The sequence below is a fragment of the Schistocerca serialis genome, chromosome 8 (assembly GCF_023864345.2).
Source record: "Schistocerca serialis cubense isolate TAMUIC-IGC-003099 chromosome 8, iqSchSeri2.2, whole genome shotgun sequence".
Taxonomy (NCBI): domain Eukaryota; kingdom Metazoa; phylum Arthropoda; class Insecta; order Orthoptera; family Acrididae; genus Schistocerca; species Schistocerca serialis.
Genome location: NC_064645.1, coordinates 493,393,986 through 493,415,598, shown reverse-complemented (window position 1 = coordinate 493,415,598; position 21,613 = coordinate 493,393,986). Strand labels below are relative to the sequence as shown.

Genomic DNA, 21,613 nt, shown 5'->3' with positions numbered 1-21,613 from the left:
TTCCTGTTCGTCACCCTGGATTAGACAGTCGAGAAGAATAGACATGTTGTCTGTCGCAGGATGTGTTTGCCAGTATTCAGTATTAAAAGATTCACTCCGGTAGTCACGAGGCACAGACACGTGCTACAAATAGTGTAAAGATACATTTTAGTAAACATTGTGTTTGATCATGTACTTTGCTGTATCAGAAGGTGTTGTGTTAAGATCGTGTAGTCTTCTCGTGTGGCTATATTCCAGAACAGAACCTCGCTAAAACTCAGTTTCAGCCTCAGGATACAGAACCTATGACCTGCGTGCTGCCGGCCGATGTGGCCGTGCGGTTCTAGGCGCTTCAGTTTGGAACCGCGTGACAGCGTCGGTCGCAGGTTCGAATCCTGCCTCGGGCATGGATATGTGTGATGTCCTTAGGTTAGTTAGGTTTAAGTAGTTCTAAGTTCTAGGGGACTGATGACCACAGATGTTAAGTCCCATAGTGCTCAGAGCCATTTGAACCATTTTTTGAACCTGCGTGCTGTTTTCTGCGCTGGGGACATCAACTTGAAGACAACAGGTCAGTGAACTATAACAGAACCTTCGTATTCCACACAGTGCAGTGGAAACAACTAGGGCCGGCCAGTGTGGCCGAGCGGTTCTAGGCGCTTCAGTCTGGATCCGCGCTACCGCTACCGTGGCAGGTTCGAATCCTGCCTTGGGCATGGATTTGTGTGATGTGCTTAGGTTAGTTAGGTTTGAGTAGTTCTACGTTCTAGGGGACTGATGACCTCAGATGTTGAGTCCCATAGTGCTCAGAGCCGTTTGAACCATTTTTTGAAACAACTAGGCGCCTCACGTGTACTGGATGCACAGAACAAATGTCCTCAGTGACACGTCATCTGCAGTAATGCAGAGGAGGTAAAGGAGGATGATCGTTATTAACACCAACAATCAATTCAATCTTCCTTTCTTGCCGTACACTGTCTAGGTAACATATATACGTGACTAAAATTACAAGATCACAGGTTAATGGAAGTCCGAAATAAGTCAGGGCAATCGTGAAACGCTGGTACATTGTTAAGCAATGTAACTACCAGGGAGTTGAGTGCAAACATGCAGTCGTTCTTGCATTGTGTCGCGTAGGTGTCGAAAGTCAGTTTGTGGGATGGGGTTCTATTCCTGTTGCATTTGGTTGTCAGTACAGGGGCTGTTAATGCTGTTTGTGGATGTCACTGCAGTTGTCGTCCGTTGGTATCCCTTATGTGCCCGATTGGAATCAGATCTGGCGATCGAGCAGGCCGAGGCAACAAGACACTCTGTAGAGCATGTCGGGATACAACAGCGGTGTGTGGGCCAGGGGTATCGTGTTGCTGAACACCCCCGGGACTGCTGTTCATGAATAACAGCAGAATAGGTCGAATCACCAGGCTGAGGTATAATTTGCAATCAGAGTACGTAGGATAAACATGAGAGTGCTCTTGCAGTTATACAGGCGGTAACTCCAGGTGTAGGTCCAGTGTGTCTAGCACCTAGACAGGTTGATTACAGGCCCTCAACTGGCCTCCATCCAACCAACACACGACACTGGCACCGGGGCAGAACCAGCTTTCATCAGAAATACAACAGACCTCCACCCTGACCTCCATTGAGCTCTCGCTTGGCACCACTGAAGTCGCAAACGGCTGTGGTTTGGGGTCAGTAGAATGCACGCTACAGGCCGTCGGGCTCTCCTTGAAGTAACCGATTTGTAACAGTTCGTTGTGTCACGGTGGTGCCAACAGCTGTTCAGAGTGTTGCTGCAGATGCAGTCCGATGCGCCAGAGCCATACGCCGAACACAATGGTCTTCCCTCTCGTATTGCCATGTGGCCGTCCGGAGCCCGATCATCTTGCTATCGCACATTCTCGTCACACCGCTGTCAGCAGTCATGTGCAGTGGCTGCATTCGTGCCAAGTCTTTCTACAATATCGCAGAAGGAACACCCAGCTCATCGTAGCCCTATTACACGTCCTCGTTCAAACTCGAGGAGGTGTTGATATTGGCGTCTTTGTCGACTTAGAAGCATTCTTGACTAGTATAAAGTCGCCACGTCAAATGTCAAATGTAACTAACGCTCACGACACCGTGTATTTAAAGTGGACCTGGTTTGCATCGACATTGTCGCGCTGCTACGCCACTCACTGGCGCAAAATTTGAATAGACGCCTACCATCTTTCGCTTACGTTGCACGACTACGTCTTGGTGCTGCGATTTTTTCCCAATAGTTTAGCTATATTTAAAAGTAAAGGCATTACGTATACAAACACAGTCGTGTATGCGAATGCACCATTGCTTTCTTCTTTTCCCTCGTACAGTTTTTACTCTGTACAACTCCCTCCAGTGCTGTGGAAGGTATTCCCCCATATCGTAGCACTTGCCGTATCATCCTCTCCTTCTTCTCAGTGTTTTCCGTATGTTCCTTTTTTCGTCGATTCTGCAGGGAATCTCTTCTTTCCTTATCTTGTACGTCCACTTAATTTTCACATTATTCTGTTTTGAAACTTTCCTGTTGTTGTTGTTGTGGTCTTCAGTCCTGAGACTGGTTTGATGCAGCTCTCCATGCTACTCTATCCTGTGCAAGCTTTTTCATCTCCCAGTACCTACTGCAACCTACATCCTTCTGAATCTGCTTAGTGTATTCATCTCTTGGTCTCCCTCTACACATTTTTACCCTCCACGCTGCCCTCCAATACTAAATTGGTGATTCCTTGATGCCTCAGAACATGTCCTACCAACCGATCCCTTCTTTTGGTCAAGTTGGGCCACAAACTTCTCTTCTCCCCAATCCTATTCAATACTTCCTCATTAGTTATGTGATCTACCCATCTAATCTTCAGCATTCTTCTGTAGCACCAAATTTCGAAAGCTTCTATTCTCTTCTTGTCCAAACTATTTATCGTCCATGTTTCACTTCCATACATGGCTACACTCCATACAAATACTTTCAGAAATGACTTCCTGACGCTTAAATCAATACTCGATGTTAACAAATTTCTCTTCTTCAGAAACGCTTTCCTTGCCATTGCCAGTCTACATTTTATATCCTCTCTACTTCGACCATCATCAGTTATTTTGCTCCCCAAATAGCAAAACTCCTTTACTACTTTAAGTGTCTCATTTCCTAATCTAATTCCCTCAGCATCACCCGACTTAATTAGACTATATTCCATTATCCTTTTTTTGCTTTTGTTGATGTTCATATTATATCCTCCTTTCAAGACACTGTCCATTCCATTCAACTGCTCTTCCAAGTCCTTTGCTGTCTCTGACAGAATTACAATGTCATCGGCGAACCTCAAAGTTTTTATTTCTTCTCCATGAATTTTAATACCTACTCCGAATTTTTCTTTTGTTTCCTTTACTGCTTGCTCAATATACAGATTGAACAACATCGGGGAGAGGCTACAACCCTGTCTTACTCCCTTCCCAACCACTGCTTCCCTTTCGTGTCCCTCGACTCTTATAACTGCCATCTGATTTCTGTACAAATTGTAAATAGCCTTTCGCTCCCTGTATTTTACCCCTGCCACCTTTATAATTTGAAAGAGAGTATTCCAGTCAACACTGTCAAAAGCTTTCTCTAAGTCTACAAATGCTAGAAATGTAGGTTTGCCTTCCCTTAATCTTTCTTCTAAGATAAGTCGTAAGGTCAGTATTGCCTCACGTGTTCCAACATTTCTGCGGAATCCAAACTGATCTTCCCCGAGGTCCGCTTCTACCAGTTTTTCCATTCGTCTGTAAAGAATTCGTGTTAGTATTTTGCAGCTGTGACTTATTAAACTGATAGTTCGGTAATTTTCACATCTGTCAACACCTGCTTTCTTTGGGATTGGAATTATTATATTCTTCTTGAAGTCTGAGGGTATTTCGCCTGTTTCATACATCTTGCTCACCAGATGGTAGAGTTTTGTCAGGACTGGCTCTCCCAAGGCCGTCAGTAGTTCCAATGGAACGTTGTCTACTCCGGGGGCCTTGTTTCGACTCAGGTCCTTCAGTGCTCTGTCAAACTCTTCACGCAGTATCGTGTCTCCCATTTCATCTTCATCTACATCCTCTTCCATTTCCATAATATTGTCCTCAAGTGCATCGCCCTTGTATAGACCCTCTATATACTCCTTCCACCTTTCTACGGTCCCTTCTTTGCTTAGAACTGCGTTTCCATCTGAGCTCTTGATATTCATACAAGTCGTTCTCTTATCTCCAAAGGTCTCTTTAATTTTCCTGTAGGCAGTATCTATCTTACCCCTAGTGAGATAGGCCTCTACATCCTCACATTTGTCCTCTAGCCATCCCTGCTTAGCCATTTTGCACTTCCTGTCGATCTCATTTTTGAGACGTTTGTATTCCTTTTTGCCTGCTTCATTTACTGCATTTTTATATTTTCTCCTTTCATCAATTAAATTCAATATTTCTTCTGTTACCCAAGGATTTCTACTAGCCCTCGTCTTTTTACCTACTTGATCCTCTGCTGCCTTCGCTACTTCATCCCTCAAAGCTACCCATTCTTCTTCTACTGTATTTCTTTCCCCCATTCCTGTCAATTGTTCGCTTATGCTCTCCCTGAAACTCTGTACAATCTTTCCTGGCAGATTAAAAATGTGTGCCAGACCGAGTCTCGATGTCGGGACCTTTGCCTTTCGCGGGCAAGTGCTCTACCAACCTTTCTTTCAGGAGTGCTAGTCCTGCATGGTTCGCAGGAGAGCTTCTGTAAAGTTTGGGAGGTAGGAGACGTACTGGCAGAAGTAAAACTGTGAGGACGGGGCGCGAGTCGTGCTTGGGTAGCTCAGTTAGTAGAGCACTTGCCCGCGAAAGGCAAAGGTCCCGATTTCGAATCTCGGTCCGGCACACAGTTTTAATCTACCAGGAAGTTCCATATCAGCGTATACTCCACTGCAGAGTGAAAATCTCATTCTGGAAACATCCCCCAGGCTCTGGCTAAGCCATGTCTCCGCAATATCCTTTCTTTCACGAGTGCTAGTTCTGCAAGGTTCGCAGTAGAGCTTCTGTAAAGTTTGGAAGGTAGGAGACGAGGTACTGGCAGAAGTAAAACTGTGAGGACGGGGCGTGAGTCGTGCTTGGGTAGCTCAGTTAGTAGAGCACTTGCCCGCGAAAGGCAAAGGTCCCGAGTTCGAGTCTCGGTCCGGCACAGAGTTTTAATCTGCCAGGAAAGTTTCATATCAGCGCACACTCCGCTGCGGAGTGAAAATCTCATTCTGAATTCTTCTGTTTGTACCACATCTCAAATGCTTCGATCCTCTCGTGTTCCAGTTTACTCACAATCCATGATTCACTACCATACAACGCTGTGCTCCAAATGTATATTCTCAGGAATTTCTTCCTCAAATTGAGGCCTATGTTTAATGTTAATAGATTTATTTTTCCTAAAAGGGGCCTCCTTGCCCGTGCTTGTCTGCTTTTTATGTCCTCTTTCCTTAATAAGTAATGTGTTATTTTGCTTCCAAGGTAGCAGAATTCCTTGACTTCGTACATTCCATGATCACCTATTTTGATGTTAAGTTTCTCAATATTCTCGTTTCTGCTACTTCTGATTATGTTCGTCTTTCTTCTGTTTACTCTCAATCTATATTGTGTACTCATTAAGCTGTTCATTCCATTCAATAGAATTTGTAAATTTCCTTCACTTTCACTAAGCTCTTCATTAGCACTGTAATTCGATCACTTCGTTCTTGGTCTTCTAATCGTATCTCTTAAGCTTACTGAAAATAATAAGAGTACTTTTCACCAGAGACAATTTGCTTTTATTTATAAATCATCTTTTGTGGTCATTCTGGAAATATGGGAACATAGTATGCCTATAGATGTTGGTATCTGTAGGTTTAAGACAGTATTACCTGACAAAATTGACATACAATTTACTCAAGGTATTTTTGCCTCTTGTTTACATGTCTTGCAAACCATTGCTTGTTCCTTCATTGTGGGTTTAGGTTAAGGTTGAAAGCAAATTGGTTGCACATTCATTCTTGGCTTTTTATATCCTCGTTTTCATGCTTCTTTGATGTTTATTCCACTTCATATCACTTTTGTAAAACATCAAAATACAAATAGGAGTAGTAGTGTAGTTTCATGTGTTCACCACTCTCAGTATTTGCTCTTGTGTCTTGTTACTTTGTTTTTGTGCGAAATCTATCCTTGTGTTGGTGATAGCTGAGCATTTGCTGATTTCATTGTTCAGCTTTGTTATTAAGTTTCGTTTGTATTCATTGTTTGTGACTATTTGTACTACGTATGAATTTATTTTTGGTAGACATCTGTGTCTAATGGATCTGTGTTTAGTTTGTGCAGCATATATCTAAGTCCTGCTTGTTTGTGTAAGTGTGTATGGTTTGATGTCTGGTTTATTATTGTGTCTGTTGTTGTGAGTTTTCGATACATGTCGAATATGTGTTTGTTGTTTTGAATCTTCACGCTTCTGTTCAAGAAAATTAACTGTTTTGCTCCTTTTCTTTTGTAAAATTTTCTTTTTCATGAATACATTTTATGGCTGCATTTAACCGGTCAGTTTTACTGCTTGGTTCATCTATCACATTCAGGATCCACTCCATCTAATCCAGTGCCGGACAGTGTGCTTATTGTGCATCAGTTTACTACATAAAGTTAATAAACAAAACAAATGAATACCACAGACAAATAGCCACAAACAATAGATACAAAGAAAACTTGGTAACGAGGCTGAACAAAGGACAGAAATTCAAAGAGAAAAGAGCAAACACCCAACTTTCAGTGACAGAAGGACAGGCTTCCACGTAAACAAACATACAAGGCACAAGAACACGAACACACAGTGTGACAAAGGAAAAAAATAAACAGTGACACACAACCACAAGTACACACATATAATACCATAATATCTAATACTTTCAGAAAACAAAACATAAAAATAAGTCACCAAAGATATAAAGAGCTTGTAAGAGCCTGAAAGTACAGGACAAATCATTTAGCTTTCACTGAACACTTACACCAACACCAATATAAAATTACCATTGGAGACGCAGAAATGGAAAATTTAATTATAAAATAACGTAAAACACCTTCCTATCCTACAAGAAAATTACCACATTCATAAAGTCATAACAGAAAAGAAAAAACACACAAATGATAAAATCAACCAAATACCAAATCATATATTTTGCGTCCATATTTACAGAATGATCACAGAAAATGCTTTATAAATAAAAGTGAAATATGTCCAGTAAAAATGCTCTTTAATTATTTCCAGTAAGCTTTGTAAGAAAAACCAATAACTGCTGATAAAGACTTTATATATACAATTGTCATCATTAAATCTTGCATGCTGGGTGTTCCGGAACATTTTTATTTCTTTTTCTTGTTTTAGTGGTTAGTCTACTGATTGTTTTGATGCGGCTATCACGAATTCCAAAACCAAACTGACCGTCATCTGTCACATCCTCAGTTTTCAATTGCATTATTCTGTATTCGATGAGCCCTCTTCCACGCACTTAAATGTGATTTGCGAATGATCGATGTAGATTCTTGTAAGCAACTTGAATGCATGAGCCATTAAGCTGAGTGTGCGATAGCTCTTGCACCTATCTGCCTTTGCTATGGCTCAAATGGCTCTGAGCACTATGGGACTTAACATCTGAGGTCATCAGTCCCCTAGAACTTAGAACTACTTAAACCTAACTCACCTAAGGACATCATACACATCCATGCCCGAAGCAGGATTCTAACCTGCGACCGTAGCGGTCGCGCGGTTCCGGACTGAAGCGCCTAGAACCGCTCAGCCACTCTGGCCGGTGCCTTTGCTATCTTCGAGATTCTGTGGATGATGTTTTCCCGATAGTCTGCTGATATGTCCCAAGCCTCGTAGGTTGTACACACGAACCTGAATAGTCATTTTGTTTCCATTTCCCCTAATGATCTTAGAAATTCTGAAGGAATATTACCTTTCCCTTCTGCCTTATTTGTCACTGTCTTCCAAAGGTCTGTTAAGCTCTGATTCTAATACTGGGTCCCCCATATCCTCCATATCGATTCCCGTTTCTTCTGCACGCTTTCCACGTATTCTCTTTCTCCTCTGCGTTTAACAGCGTAATTGTCTTTGCACTCTTAATATTGCCACTCTTGCTTTTAATTTCCCCCAACGTTGTTTTGACTTTTCTATATACTGAATCAGTCCTGGCGACCGTTTCTTTATCGATTTCTTCACATTGTGCCGGCAGTCATTTCTAATTTGCCTCCCTTCACTTGCTACTTATTTCATTTCTACGTGACGTACATCTGAATTTCCCTGACCATTTTTGTACTTCCTCATTTCTTTGGCCGGCTGAAGTATTTCTTCTGTTACTCAAGGTTTCTTCGCCTTTACATTCCTTGTAACTATCTTTACCTGCCCAAATTCTGTGACTGCTCTTTTTAGAGATATCCATTCCTCATCAGCGGAGCTCCTTGGAGTGGTATTCAGTATCGCAGTATCTAGAGCCTCAGAGAACGTCAAACGTACATCATCACTCTTCGCTGTTTCAGTAGCCCTCTTTTTTCCACGTTGATTCTTCCTGACAATTAGCTTAAACTTCATCTTGCTCTTCATCATTACTAAATTGCGATCTGTATTTGCTCCTAGATACACCTTTTGGTCGAATATCTGATTTCGGAACTTTTTTCTCACGATGAGGTAATACAATTAGTATTTTTCTGAGTTTTTTGCCTTTTCCAAGTATAACTTTATTTCTGATGAGAATAGCCCAGTCACAGAACCATTAACGGTGATTCAGTTCCTGCGCTAAGTTCCTCTTCACAATGAATTCTACTGCTCATACTGATCAGATCAAACATCTGTCTTCTTCCCGTTTCACTTCACTGATGGTCACTACATCTACTTTAAGTTCCGTTTTCAGACTGTCTAGCGTCTCTACCACATTCAGAGTTTTGACATTTTACTCCAATACCCGTAAAATGTTACCCTTTTGTTGGTTTTTCAGTCTTTTTCTGATGGTCACCCACCACTTAGTGTTCACATCTTCGAGAACCGAATGGCAACTAACAATGATTGCTTTGATATGTTAGAGATCATCATCTTCTCAGTTGCTTTCTCGATCGCCATGCCGTTGATTAATGTAATCCTCCCAACCTTAAGGAGAGTTTACGCCAGAGGAAGATCCAATCTTTTACGGCTGATCTTCCGCCCTCCTGTTAGGAGGCTGTTGTGATGTTTGACTTTATACGCCGGAAATCATTAGTCGCTGACTGATGTCACAATTAAAGTGCTATACTTAGAAAACATTGTTTCGAGGTCAGAGGTGTTTAGCAAATTGTTCATCAAACACTCTTTTCTTGCTGCAATATAGTATTATGTTAAAAACATCCTCAGTGTATTTTTTTCTGGAACGATACAGTCTCTTTTATACATTCGATATTGATTCGAAAGTGTTAAAAATCATAATTTTTACATGAATAAAAGGTTGCAATTACTCGTTTGTCCTTTTGAAATCTGTGTTTCCTCTCATCTGGTCATAAGTTTGAGGGTGCACTTCCACTTCAGTTCAGAAAAATCACCATATATTCGCGTCGAGATCTTTTGATTGTAGCTAAATTCTGCAAAACACTTCACTACTGATCTGGAAAGAACAGCATGTTTATCTTAAGAGAATTGTCCTTACACTGTTTGTTCACTTTGTGCCTCTTGTCTGTTATGTGAACACAGGGTGCTTCAGATAATGAGTGTTTCTGTGTAACTTACAAAATAATAAACCAAACAAATATTTCTTTAGACAAGTAACGTAAGAAGCGTTACTCGTTATCCAGAGATATGAATATAGTTTGTTCAGATGTTATGCAGAGTGTTATTGCAATGAGTTCTATTTTTTATCATGTAGATAACGCTGTTTTTAAATAAATGGTATTTAAATCCAATTTCTATCAATTTTAGTTAAAGAGCTTAAATGTTAAAATTTTTAAGGGTGGATCTCACATGCTGTACATAAAACTGATTGTGTCAATGAGTGACGATATTCATCAATGCACTGTTCGAAGTTCGGTTGGACTGAAGACACTATACCTACACTGCAGATCAGAATGCACAAACAAAGTAAGTCTGGTCCGGGGGACAATGACGTGGAACAAACACGGAGTTGCTTTCTGCGAGTGGTCCGTGAATAATTTCGCTCTGCACGGCTTACAAAGTGTCATGTTAGCTGATGAATCCACGCCCGTAAGTCATGGTGCAGTGAACCATCGTAAAATACATTACTAGACCACAGAAAATCTTACATGGGTCCGTCACGTCTCTCGTCCAACGAGTTGGTCCATGTGTGGTGGGGAATCCTTGGAGACGAAATCATCGATCCACACTGCTTTGTATGTACTCTGACAGGTAAGATGCATTTAACCCTTACCATGAGGTGACAAAAGTCATGGGATAGCAATATGCACGTATGTAGAAGTCCGCAGTAGCGTGTAGACAAGGTTTAGTAGGGTAGCGCATTGACGGAGCTGTCATTTGTAATCACAAAATTCACCTGGAAAGGTTTGCGACGGGAATTAACAGACTTTGAACGTTGAATGGTGATTGGAGCTAGACGCGTAGGACATTTCACTTCGAAACCGTTAAGGAATTCAATATTCCGAGATCCACAGTGGCAAGAGAGCACCGAGAATACCAGATTTCAGGCATTACCTTTCACCTCGAATAGCACAGTGGTCGACGGCCTTCCCTTAACGACCGAGAGAAAGGTCGATTGAATAGAGTTGCCAGGACTATCAGAGAAGCAACATAATACGGAGTAACAACAGAATTCCATGTGGGTCGTACGACGAACGTATCCTTCAGGACAGTGCGTCGAAATTTGGCGTGAATGGGCTATGGCAGAAGACGACCGATGCGAGTGCCTTTCCTAACAGCACGACATCGCTTGTGGCCGTAGCGTTCGGATCCTAGACGAATATGAAACCGTGGCCTGGTCAGATGAGTCCCAGTTTCCATTGCTAAGAGCTGATGGTAGGGCTCGAGTATGGCGCAGACCCCACGAAGCAAAGCTTCCAAGTGGTCAACAAGGCACTGACCAAGCTGGTAGTCGCTCCGTAATGCTGTGGGCTGTGTTTACACGGAATGGCCTGGATCCTCTGGTCCAACTGGACCGATCATTGACTGTAAATGGTTATATTCGACTACTTGGAGACTATTTGCAGCCACTCATAGATTTCATGCTCCCAAACAATGATGGAATATTTTTGGATAACAACACATCTTGTAACAAGGCCAGAATTATTCGCGATTGATTTGAAAAACATTCTGGACGATTGGAGCGACTGATTTCGCCATCGAGATCGCCCAACATGAAACCCATCGAACATTTACGGGACATAGTCGAGAGGGCATTTCGTGCTCAAAATCCTGAACCGGTAATACTTTCGCAATTATGGGTGGCTATAGATGAAGCTAGGCTCACAATTTCTGCAGGGGACTTCCAACGACGTTTTGAGTCTATGACACGTCGAGTTGCTGCAGTACGCCGGGCAAAAAAGACGTTCGACACGAAATTAGGACTTATCCCATGACTTTTGTCGCCTAAGTGTATTATAGACAGTGTAAGTGCTCTGCTTGAAAATTTCTTGCTAGATACTAGAGAAGAAATTTGCTGACAGATTAAAACTGTATGATTGGCCGAGATTCGATCTGGGGACCTTTTCCTTTCGCAGGCAAGTGATCTGCCGACTGAGCAAACCAAGCACGACCAGGACCTGTCCTCACAGCTTAATTTCCGTCAGTACTCCATCTTCTATCTTCCAAACGACATAGAAGTTCTCATGCTAAATTTGCAGGACTAGCAGTCCTGGAAGAAATGCCGGTCACTTGCCCGCGAAAAGCAAAGGTCCCGAGTTTTAATCAACAAGGAAGTTTAATAACAGCGCACATTCATCTGTGAGTTGAAAATCTCATTCTGGTAGATATTAGAGGCCGTATGTGGATGCAGCACGACGTTTGTCCGGCTCATTCCAAGTTTGGCGTGCTTTGAGAACTGAGCAATGAACTTGCTGGAATATAGTTACGACGCCAGTGTCCTCAGGAATGATCCTCATAGTCTTCCCATTCGATTTAACACCAGTGGCTTAAGATTTATGTGGTACTTAAAGAATCGTGGTTATGTCGTCGAATCCACAACCCCAGATGTCTTCAAACAGTGCGTTAAGGGTGCTTGTCGCTCCACGACGCCAGCAACTTTATGTCCAACATGTTGCATCCATCTATAAACCTTTGAACGTTTCTAGGTCCTTGACTAAAATTGATAGAAATTTTATTTTGCTTTGATCTCATTTAGTTTAAATGCACTACTGGCCATTAAAATTGCTACACCAGGAAGATCACTTGCTACAGACGCAAAATTTAACCAACGGGAAGAAGATGCTGTGATATGCAAATGATTAGCTTTTCAGAGTATTCACACAAGGCTGGCGCCGGTGGCGACACCTACAACGTGCTGACATGAGGAAAGTTTCCAACCGATTTCTCATACACAAACAGCAGTTGACCGTCGTTGCCTGGTGAAACGTTGTTGTGATGCCTAGTGTAAGGAGGAGAAATGCGTACCAACACGTTTGCGACTTTCATGAAGGTCGGATTGTAGCACATCGCAATAGCGGTTTATCGTATCGCTACATTGCTGCTCGCGTTGGTCGAGATCCAATGACTGTTAGCAGAATAGGGATTCGTTGGGTTCAGGAGGGTAATACGGAACTCCGTGCTGGATCCCAACGGCCTCGTATCACTAGCATTCGAGATGACAGGCATCTCGCTACGGTCGCAGGTTCGAATCCTGCCTCGGGCATGGATGTTTGTGATGTCCTTAGGTTTAACTAGTTCTAAGTTCTAGGGGACTAATGACCTCAGAAGTTGAGTCCCATAGTGCTCAGAGCCATTTGAACCATGACAGGCATCTTACCAGCATGGTTGTAACGGATCGTGAAGCCACACCTCGATCCCTGAGTCAACAGGTGGGGACGCTTGCAGGACGACAACCATCTGCACGAACAGTTCGACGACGTTTGCAGCAGCATGGACTATCAGCTCGGAGACCATGGTTGCGGTTACCCTTGACGCTGCATCACAGACAGGAGCGCCTGCGATGGTGTCCTCAGCGACGAGCCTGGGTGCTTGAATGGCAAAACGTCATTTTTTCGGATGAATCCAGGTTCTGTTTACAACATCGTGATGGTCGCATCCGTGTTTGGCGACATCGCGGTGAACGCACATTGGAAGCGTGTATTCGTCATCGCCATACTGGTGTATCACCCGGCGTGATGGTATGGGGTGCCATTGGTTACACGTTTCGGTCACTTCTTGTTCGCAGTGACGGCACTTTGAACAGTGGACGTTATATTTCAGATGTGTTACGACCCGTGGCACTACCCCTCATTCGATCCCCGTGAAACCCTCCATTTCAGCAGGATAATGGACAACCGCACGTTGCAGGTCCTGTACAAGCCTTTCTGGATACAGAAAATGTTCGACTGCTGCCCTGGCCAGCGCATTCTCCAGATGTCTCACCAATTGAAAATGTCTGGTCAATGGTGGCCGAGCAACTGGCTCGTCACAATACGCCAGTCACTACTCTTGATGAACTGTGGTATCGTGTTGAAGCTGCATGGTCAGCTGTACCTGTACACACCATCCAAGCTCTGTTTAACTCAATGCCCAGGCGTATCAAGGCCGTTATTACGTCCAGAGGTGGTTGTTCTGGGTACTGGTTTCTCAGGATCTATGCACCCAAATTGCGTGAACATGTAATCACATGTTAGTTCTAGTATAATATATTTGTCCAATGAATACCCGTTTATCATCTGCATTTCTTCTTGGTGTAGCAATTTTAATGGCCAGTAGTGTACATTAGCTAACTGACAGAAAAAATTACGTTCTACTTAAAAAATTATAACTCGTTATAGTAGCTCTGAGAAACATATAAATTAACTCCGGAGAAAGAGTAACAACTCTTCTGTTTAGCAATTTAAATAATTCTACCATTTACTTATTATTCTGTTAGCTACAGAGAAAAGCTCCTTATCTCAAACACCTCGTACAATTGTTGCGAACTTTATAGTACATTCGTTTCTGTTCTTTGTGTGTATTTGTGTGTGTGTGTGTGTGTGTGCACATGTACGTGTATGTGGTTGTGTTCGTGTATGTGCTTGAATGTGTGCTTTTTCAGTATGAATTGTAGTGTGATGGCACATATACTTCAGAGTTGGTAAAATTATGTTAATGCATTGAGAGATTGGTGTGTCACTCTTGGGGGGATAGAGACTGCTGATTGTTGAAAGTGGATCAAATAACTGTAAGGGAATAGATAAAGGATGAGCAGGAGAGGCAAAGGGGGCGAGAGATGATTGGATTTTTGGTCAAATGTTTGAGTGGAGAGAAAACAAGGTTCCCTATGTGTATCGACGGCACCGGCCTTGCCGTCAGATCACCGAAGTTAAGCACTGTCGGGCGTGGCCGGCACTTGGATGGATGACCATCTGGGCCGTCATGCGCTGTTGCCATTTTTCGGGGTGCACTCAGCCTCGTGATTCCAATTGAGGAGCTACTCGACCTAATAGTAGCGGTTCCGGTCAAAGAAAACCATCATAACGACTGGGACAGCAGTATGCTGACTACACGCTCCTCCTATCAGCATTCTCACCTGAGGATGACACGGCGGTCGGATGGTCCCGATGGGCCACTCGTGGCCTGAAGGAGTGCTGCTGCTGCTATGTGTATCGAGTATCGATATCTTACCACGGTGTACCAAGGTTGGTAATGGAACGACAAGTTTCCCTCGGACACTGACAGCTGTTGCACAGGATCTGGCGGACCCAATGGTGTGCGCCCACTGAGCCACACCTCCAGCTTCCTACTATGAGCGCCCTCTGCCGCCACAATATAGAACGGCCGTCGGCAGCCACTCACGCCTCTTGTGCTTGAAGCCGTTACGCTATGACACCTTCCTTCGCGCTTAGGACAGCGAGCCTCATCCTAATTGCTATTCTATGAGCTGGACTCTAGATCTTGGGGTTATTTGTAATTAGTCTTCATTCGCTTGGAGAAATATAACTTAATAAATCTTCTGTTTGTTGTTTAACCTGTTCAAAAATGGTTCAAATGGCTCTAAGCACTATGGGCCTTAACATATGAGGTCATCAGTCCCCTAGACCTAACTAACCTAAGGACATCACAAACATCCATGCCTGAGGCAGGATTCGAACCTGCGACCGTAACAGCAGCGTGGTTTCGGACTGAAACACCTAGAACCGGTCGGTTACAGCGGCCGGCGTTAACTTGTTTGCTAATTATTTCTGCTCTTGGGCTGCTTTCCTACAACGACAGTTGCAGCACCACTCTGTAACACATCTCCCCTTACCATAGTGCAGGAAGTCGTACACAATACCCCATAAATTATGTAATAGGCTTCTATCACAATTTTCATAGCCAAGGAAGGAGGGGGAAATGGACAAATGGGGTATCAAACTGACCACCATTAGGTGTAGTTTTGAAAAATAATTAATTGCTTGAAGGCAACCATTGTGATTGAGAAAACATTAACTAGTGGCTTAAGAGAAAATTACGCAATGGATTTTTTCTAATTTTCATACTCAGACTAAGAGTGGGAAATGAACAAATGCTATAAAACTGAGCAGCCTGAGGTCTAGCCAGAAAAAAAAGTTTATTTGCTTGAAAGTAATCATGCTAGTTATGGAAAACGTAATTAGTGGTTTGAGGGAAAATTTAAATATTTTAAGAGGAGCTGCTGCTAGCTATGTAAATGAAGTGTCAAAAAATTCATCTTTTCAAATCATAGCAATTTTTGCATTAAAAGTTGCACTGGTGTGATATTTAACTGTGAAAACGTCTTCCTTAAAATCAAGTACAAAAGTCGAGTAATTTTGAGAGCAGGAAAGCAAATGAAGTGTCACAAAGATCACGCTTTTTGAACGAAACTTGAAAATAAATTTAAAAAAATTGAATAAGAGAATGGTCAAATTTTTTGTGAAATGATTTGTGTAACAGTAAGTAACGAAAAGTTAGGTTATGTAGATCGTCCTGTCCGCTGTTGTGCGGCCTTGACGTATTTCTGTCATCTATGCCCGAAGGCTAAAAAAGTTCCAACAGTTTTTCAGTCTCAAAATATTTTTAATAGAGCGTCATTCAAATACCAGAAAAGGCAATGTGTTTTCTCAGTCGACAGCTGGATTTTAGCTTTAGAGATAGTTTGGTGCGAGTTTTTTTTTATTTGTTCTGTTTATCATCTATTGACCTGATTTTCTCTATTAGTTGAAGCAATGAGTTTGCCATACACAATTGATCTTTAAAGGCTTGTCATATATAATTGGTCTTTAAAGCGTTTTCTTTGCAGCTTTACTTTCGTGTGTATGATAATTTCCGTGATAGATCTGTTTATTCTGATTATTTTCAAGTTTATGGAAGAAATATTTATAAACTTTATGTGGAAATGGCCACATTAAGAAACTTATTAGGCTAAACTACAAGCTCAAGGATGTGAGTGTTGAACTGGAAAGCTTTAATGACGTTGCCAATCTGTATTAGATCTTCCAAACACTGCTAAATTAATCCACCGATTAATGTTTGGTTTAAACAGTTTCATATTCTGTGAATTAGTATGGTTGCAACTCTGATGGTGGGCATACTGTAGTGTTTTTATTTTTTTCTGGGTAATTATAAACAAAAATTACACCAAGTTTCCAGAATGAGATTTTCACTCTGCTGCGGAGTGTGCGCTGATATGAAACTTCCTGGCAGATTAAAACTGTGTGCCCGACCGAGACTCGAAGTCGGGACCTTTGCCTTTCGCGAGCAAGTGCTCTACCAACTGAGCTACCGAAGCACGACTCACGGCCGGTACTCACAGCTTTACTTCTGCCAGAACCTCGTCTCCTACCTTCCAAACTTTACAGAAGCTCTCCTGCGAACCTTGCAGAACTAGCACTCCTGAGAGAAAGGATATCCTCGAGTTTATGCCAACAGTGTAGGCCGATCTCAATACGAGCAGATGCAATACAATGGACGGGCACAGAAGCACTTACCGAAGGCGAGCGACACAAACCAGATGATGCCGATGGCTGTCTTGGCGCGGCTGGTGGTGGAGTTGAAGCGCAGCGGGAAGCAGATGGCGTACCAGCGGTCGATGCTGATGAACGTCAGCGTCAGCACCGATACCGCCACCGACACCGTCTGCAACAGAGAGAGGGACCCGCCGTCGCTCTGATCTGTGATGCAAAGCGGCACAGCCCGTGGGCGCTGTCTTCGTAAACATCTACCTGAATATCGCTGCACATTGCATGGCGGATCGTACATCGTACCAATATTAGCAACTTTCTTCCTGTCACATTTGCATATTGAGCGAGCTAAAATGACTGTATGCCTATGTACATTCCCTAACTTCTTATCTTTTACTCATGAGCCCTGCGTAAGGAAAATGTTGATGGCAGCCATAGCACAGTTTGAATACCGGTTATTTTAAATTACTGAATTTTTCCAGTACTACTTCATCTACATGATTACTCTGAAATTCACAACTAAGTGCCCTACAGAAGGTTCGTCGAACCACTTTCAAGTTACTTCTCTACCGTTCCACTCTGGAACAACTCGCTACAGAAACGAACACTTAAATCTTTCCATGTGAGCTCTGATTTCTCTAATTATGCTGATCATTCCTCCCTATGTAGATGGGCACCAACGAAACATTTTCACACTCTGAGGAGGAATTTGGTGACTGAAATTTCATAAGAAGATCCTGCCGCAGCGGAAAACGTATTTCTTTTAATGACTGCTACCCCAAATCGTATATCATATCCATAGCAGTCCCTCCCTTATTTCGCCATAATACGAAACGCGCTGCCATTCTTTGAACTTTTCCGAGTCCTCCGTCAATCCTGCCTGATGTGAATGCCACACTGCACAGCAATATTCCAGAAGAGGACGGACAAGAGTAGTGCAAGCAGTGTCTTTAGTAGACCTGTTACATTTCTGCCAATAAATCGCAGTCTTTGGTTTGCTTTCCCCGCAATCGTTCCAATTTAAGTTATTCGTAATTGTAATCCCTAAGTATTTAGTTGAGTTTACAGCCTTTAGATTTGTGGGCTTTATTGTGTAACCCAAAATTTAGAGGATTCTTTTTAGTACTGATGTGAATGGCATTACATTTTTCGTTATTTACAGTCAATTGCCACTTTTGCCACTTTTTGTACGATACAGATATGTTCTAGATCTCGTTTTTCAGTTTTTCAGTTCGTCTGATGGCTTTACAGGACGGTAAATGACAACATAATTTGCAGACACTCTAAGAGGGCAGGTCAGATTGTTTCCTAAATCGTTTATGTAGGCCAGCGACAGCAGAGGACCTATAACGCTTCGTTGTGAACGCCAGATAATACTTTTGTTTTACCCGATGACTTTCTGTCTGTTATTACGAACTGTGACTTTTCTAACAGCAAACCACGAATCCATTTGCGCAGCTGAGACTATACGGTATACGGCATGCGCACGTAATTTGATTAGAATTCACGTGTCACAGACATTGTCAAAAGCCTTCTGGAAATCTAAAAATGCGGAAATAATTTGAGGATCCTTTTCGATAGCACTCATTACTCCGTGAGAATAGTGAGGTAGTTGCGTTTGGCAAGAATGATGTTTTCTGAGTCTGTGTTGACTGTTTGTCAATAAATCGTTTTCTTTGCGGTTATTTATAATGTTAGAACAAAATATATTTTCCAAAATCCTGCTGCAAACTGACGTTAGTGATATTGGCCGGTAATTCAGTGGATTACTATTATTTCCTTTCATGGGTACTGGTGTGACTTGCATAACATTCCAGTCTTTGGGTACCGATCTTTTTACGAGCGAGCGATCGTATACGATCGCGAAGTATGGAGCTATTGTATCAGCATGCCCTGACAGGAACCTGCCTTTCTTGTTTTAAGCTGCTTCACTAAACCAAGGATATCTACTTCTAGGTTACTCATGTTCGCAATTGCTCTTGGTGAGGATTCTGGAATATTTATTTCGTCTCACTTTGCGAAGGAATTTCGGAAAGTCCTCTTTAGTAATTCTGCTTTAGTGGCACTGTCATCAATAATATCACCAACGTTATCGCACAATGAAGGTATCATTGCGTCTTGCCAAGATTGCGTCTCCCCACGATTGGCGATCTTTTACAGAGGCTCGAAATTTAGCGCGGGCTTCAATGCGAGATGCTTATAACAGATTCCACAACGAAACTTTGTCTCGAAACCTGGCAGAAAATCCAAAGAGATTCTGGTCGTATGTGAAGAATGTTAGCGGCAAGAAACAATCAATGCCTTCTCTGCGCGATAGCAATGGAGATACTATCGAAGACAGTGCTGCTAAAGCAGAGTTACTAAACACAGCCTTCCGCAATGCCTTCACAAAAGAAGACGAAGTAAATATTCCAGAATTCGAATCAAGAACAGTTGCCAACATGAGTAACGTAGAAGAAAATATCCTCGGAGTAGTGAAGCAACTTATATCACTTAATAAATGCAAATCTTCTGGTCCAGACTGTATACCAATTAGGTTCCTTTCCGAGTATGCTGATGCGCTAGCTCCATACTTGACAATCATATACAATCGTTCGCTCGACGAAAGATCCGTAGCCGGCCGCTGTGACCGTGCGGTTCTAGGCGCTTCAGTCCCGAACCGCGGTCCTGCTACGGTCGTAGGTTCGAATCCTGCCTCGGGCAGGGCTGTGTGCGATGTCCTTAGGTTAGTTAGGTTTAAGTAGTTCTAAGTATAGGGGACTCATGACCTCAGATGTTTAGTCCCATAGAGCTTAGAGCCATTTTTGAAAGATACGTACCCAAAGAATGGAAAGTGTACAGGTCACACCAATATTCAAGAAAGGTAGTAGGAATAATCCACTTAATTACAGGCCCATATCATTAACGTCGATATGCAACAGGATTCTGGAACATACATTGTGTTCGGACACTATGAAATACGTCGAAGAAAACATTCTATTGACACACAGTCAACATAGGTTTAGAAAAAATCGTTCTTTTGAAACGCAATGAGCTCTTTATTCGCATGAAGTGTTGAGTGCTATTGAAAAGGGATTTCAGATCGATTCATGGATTTCCAGAAGGCTTTTGACACTGTACCACACAAGTGGCTTATAATAAAATTGCGTGCTTATGGAATATCGTCTCAGTTATGTGACTGGATATGTGACTTCCTGTCAGAGAGGTCACAGTCGCAGTAATTGACAGAAAGTCATAGAGTAAAACAGAAGTGATTTCTGGCTTTCCCCAAGGTAGTGTTATAGGACCTTTGATGTTCCTTATCTATATAAACGATTTGGGAGACAATATGAGCAGCCGCCTCAGGTTGTTTGCAGATGACGGTGTCGTTTATCGACTAATAAAGTCATCAGAAAATCAAAACAAATTGCATAACGATTTAGAAAATATATCTGAATGGTACGAAAATAACGAAATGTGTAAGGTCATCCACATGAGTGCTAAAAGGAATCCGTTAAACTTCGGTTACACGATAAATCAGTCAAATATAAAGGCCACAAATTCAACTAAATACCTAGCAATTACAATTAAGAACAACTTAAATTGGAAGGAACACACAGAAAATGTTGTGGGGAAGGGTAACCAATGACTGCGTTATATTGGCAGGACACTTAGAAAATGTAACAGATCTACTGAGGAGACTGTCTACACTACGCTTGTGCGCCCTCCTTTAGAATACTACTGCGCGGTGTGTGTGCCTTACCAGATAGGATTGAAGGAGTACATCGAAAAAGTTCAAAGAAGGGCAGTACGTTTTATATTATCGCGAAATATGGGGGAGAGAGTCACTGAAATGATACAGGATTTGGGATGGACATCATTGAAAGAAAGGCGTTTTTCGTTGCGAGGGAATATTCTCACGGAATTCCAATTACCAACTTTCTCCTCTGAATGCGAAAATATTTTGTGGAGACCGACTTACATAGGGAGAAACGATCACCACGATAAAATAAGGGAAATGAGAGCTCGTACAAAAACATATACACTCCTGGAAATTGAAATAAGAACACCGTGAATTCATTGTCCCAGGAAGGGGAAACTTCATTGACACATTCCTGGGGTCAGATACATCACATGATCACACTGACAGAACCACAGGCACATAGACACAGGCAACAGAGCATGGACAATGTCGGCACTAGTACAGTGTATATCCACCTTTCGCAGCAATGCAGGCTGCTATTCTCCCATGGAGACGATCGTAGAGATGCTGGATGTAGTCCTGTGGAACGGCTTGCCATGCCATTTCCACCTGGCGCCTCAGTTGGACCAGCGTTCGTGCTGGACGTGCAGACCGTGTGAGACGACGCTTCATCCAGTCCCAAACATGCTCAATGGGGGACAGATCCGGAGATCTTGCTGGCCTGGGTAGTTGACTTACACCTTCTGGAGCACGTTGGGTGGCACGGGATACATGCGGACGTGCATTGTCCTGTTGGAACAGCAAGTTCCCTTGCCGGTCTAGGAATGGTAGAACGATGGGTTCGATGACGGTTTGGATGTACCGTGCACTATTCAGTGTCCCCTCGACGAT

At 42.6% G+C, this 21,613-nt stretch overlaps 1 protein-coding gene across 1 annotated transcript in view; it reads right to left on the bottom strand.

Annotated features, from left to right (window-relative positions):
* LOC126417089 (orexin receptor type 2-like) overlaps nucleotides 1–18,085 on the bottom strand; it is a gene marked incomplete at its 5' end in the record, with an annotated part of 145,116 nt that extends 127,031 nt beyond the window's left edge. Inside the window, 2 exons of the mRNA XM_050084983.1 lie at nucleotides 17,068–17,234; nucleotides 18,069–18,085. Coding sequence (XP_049940940.1) covers nucleotides 17,068–17,234; nucleotides 18,069–18,085 — 184 coding nt within the window. The remainder of the gene's footprint in view (nucleotides 1–17,067; nucleotides 17,235–18,068) is intronic.
* Nucleotides 18,086–21,613: the final 3,528 nt, after the last annotated feature.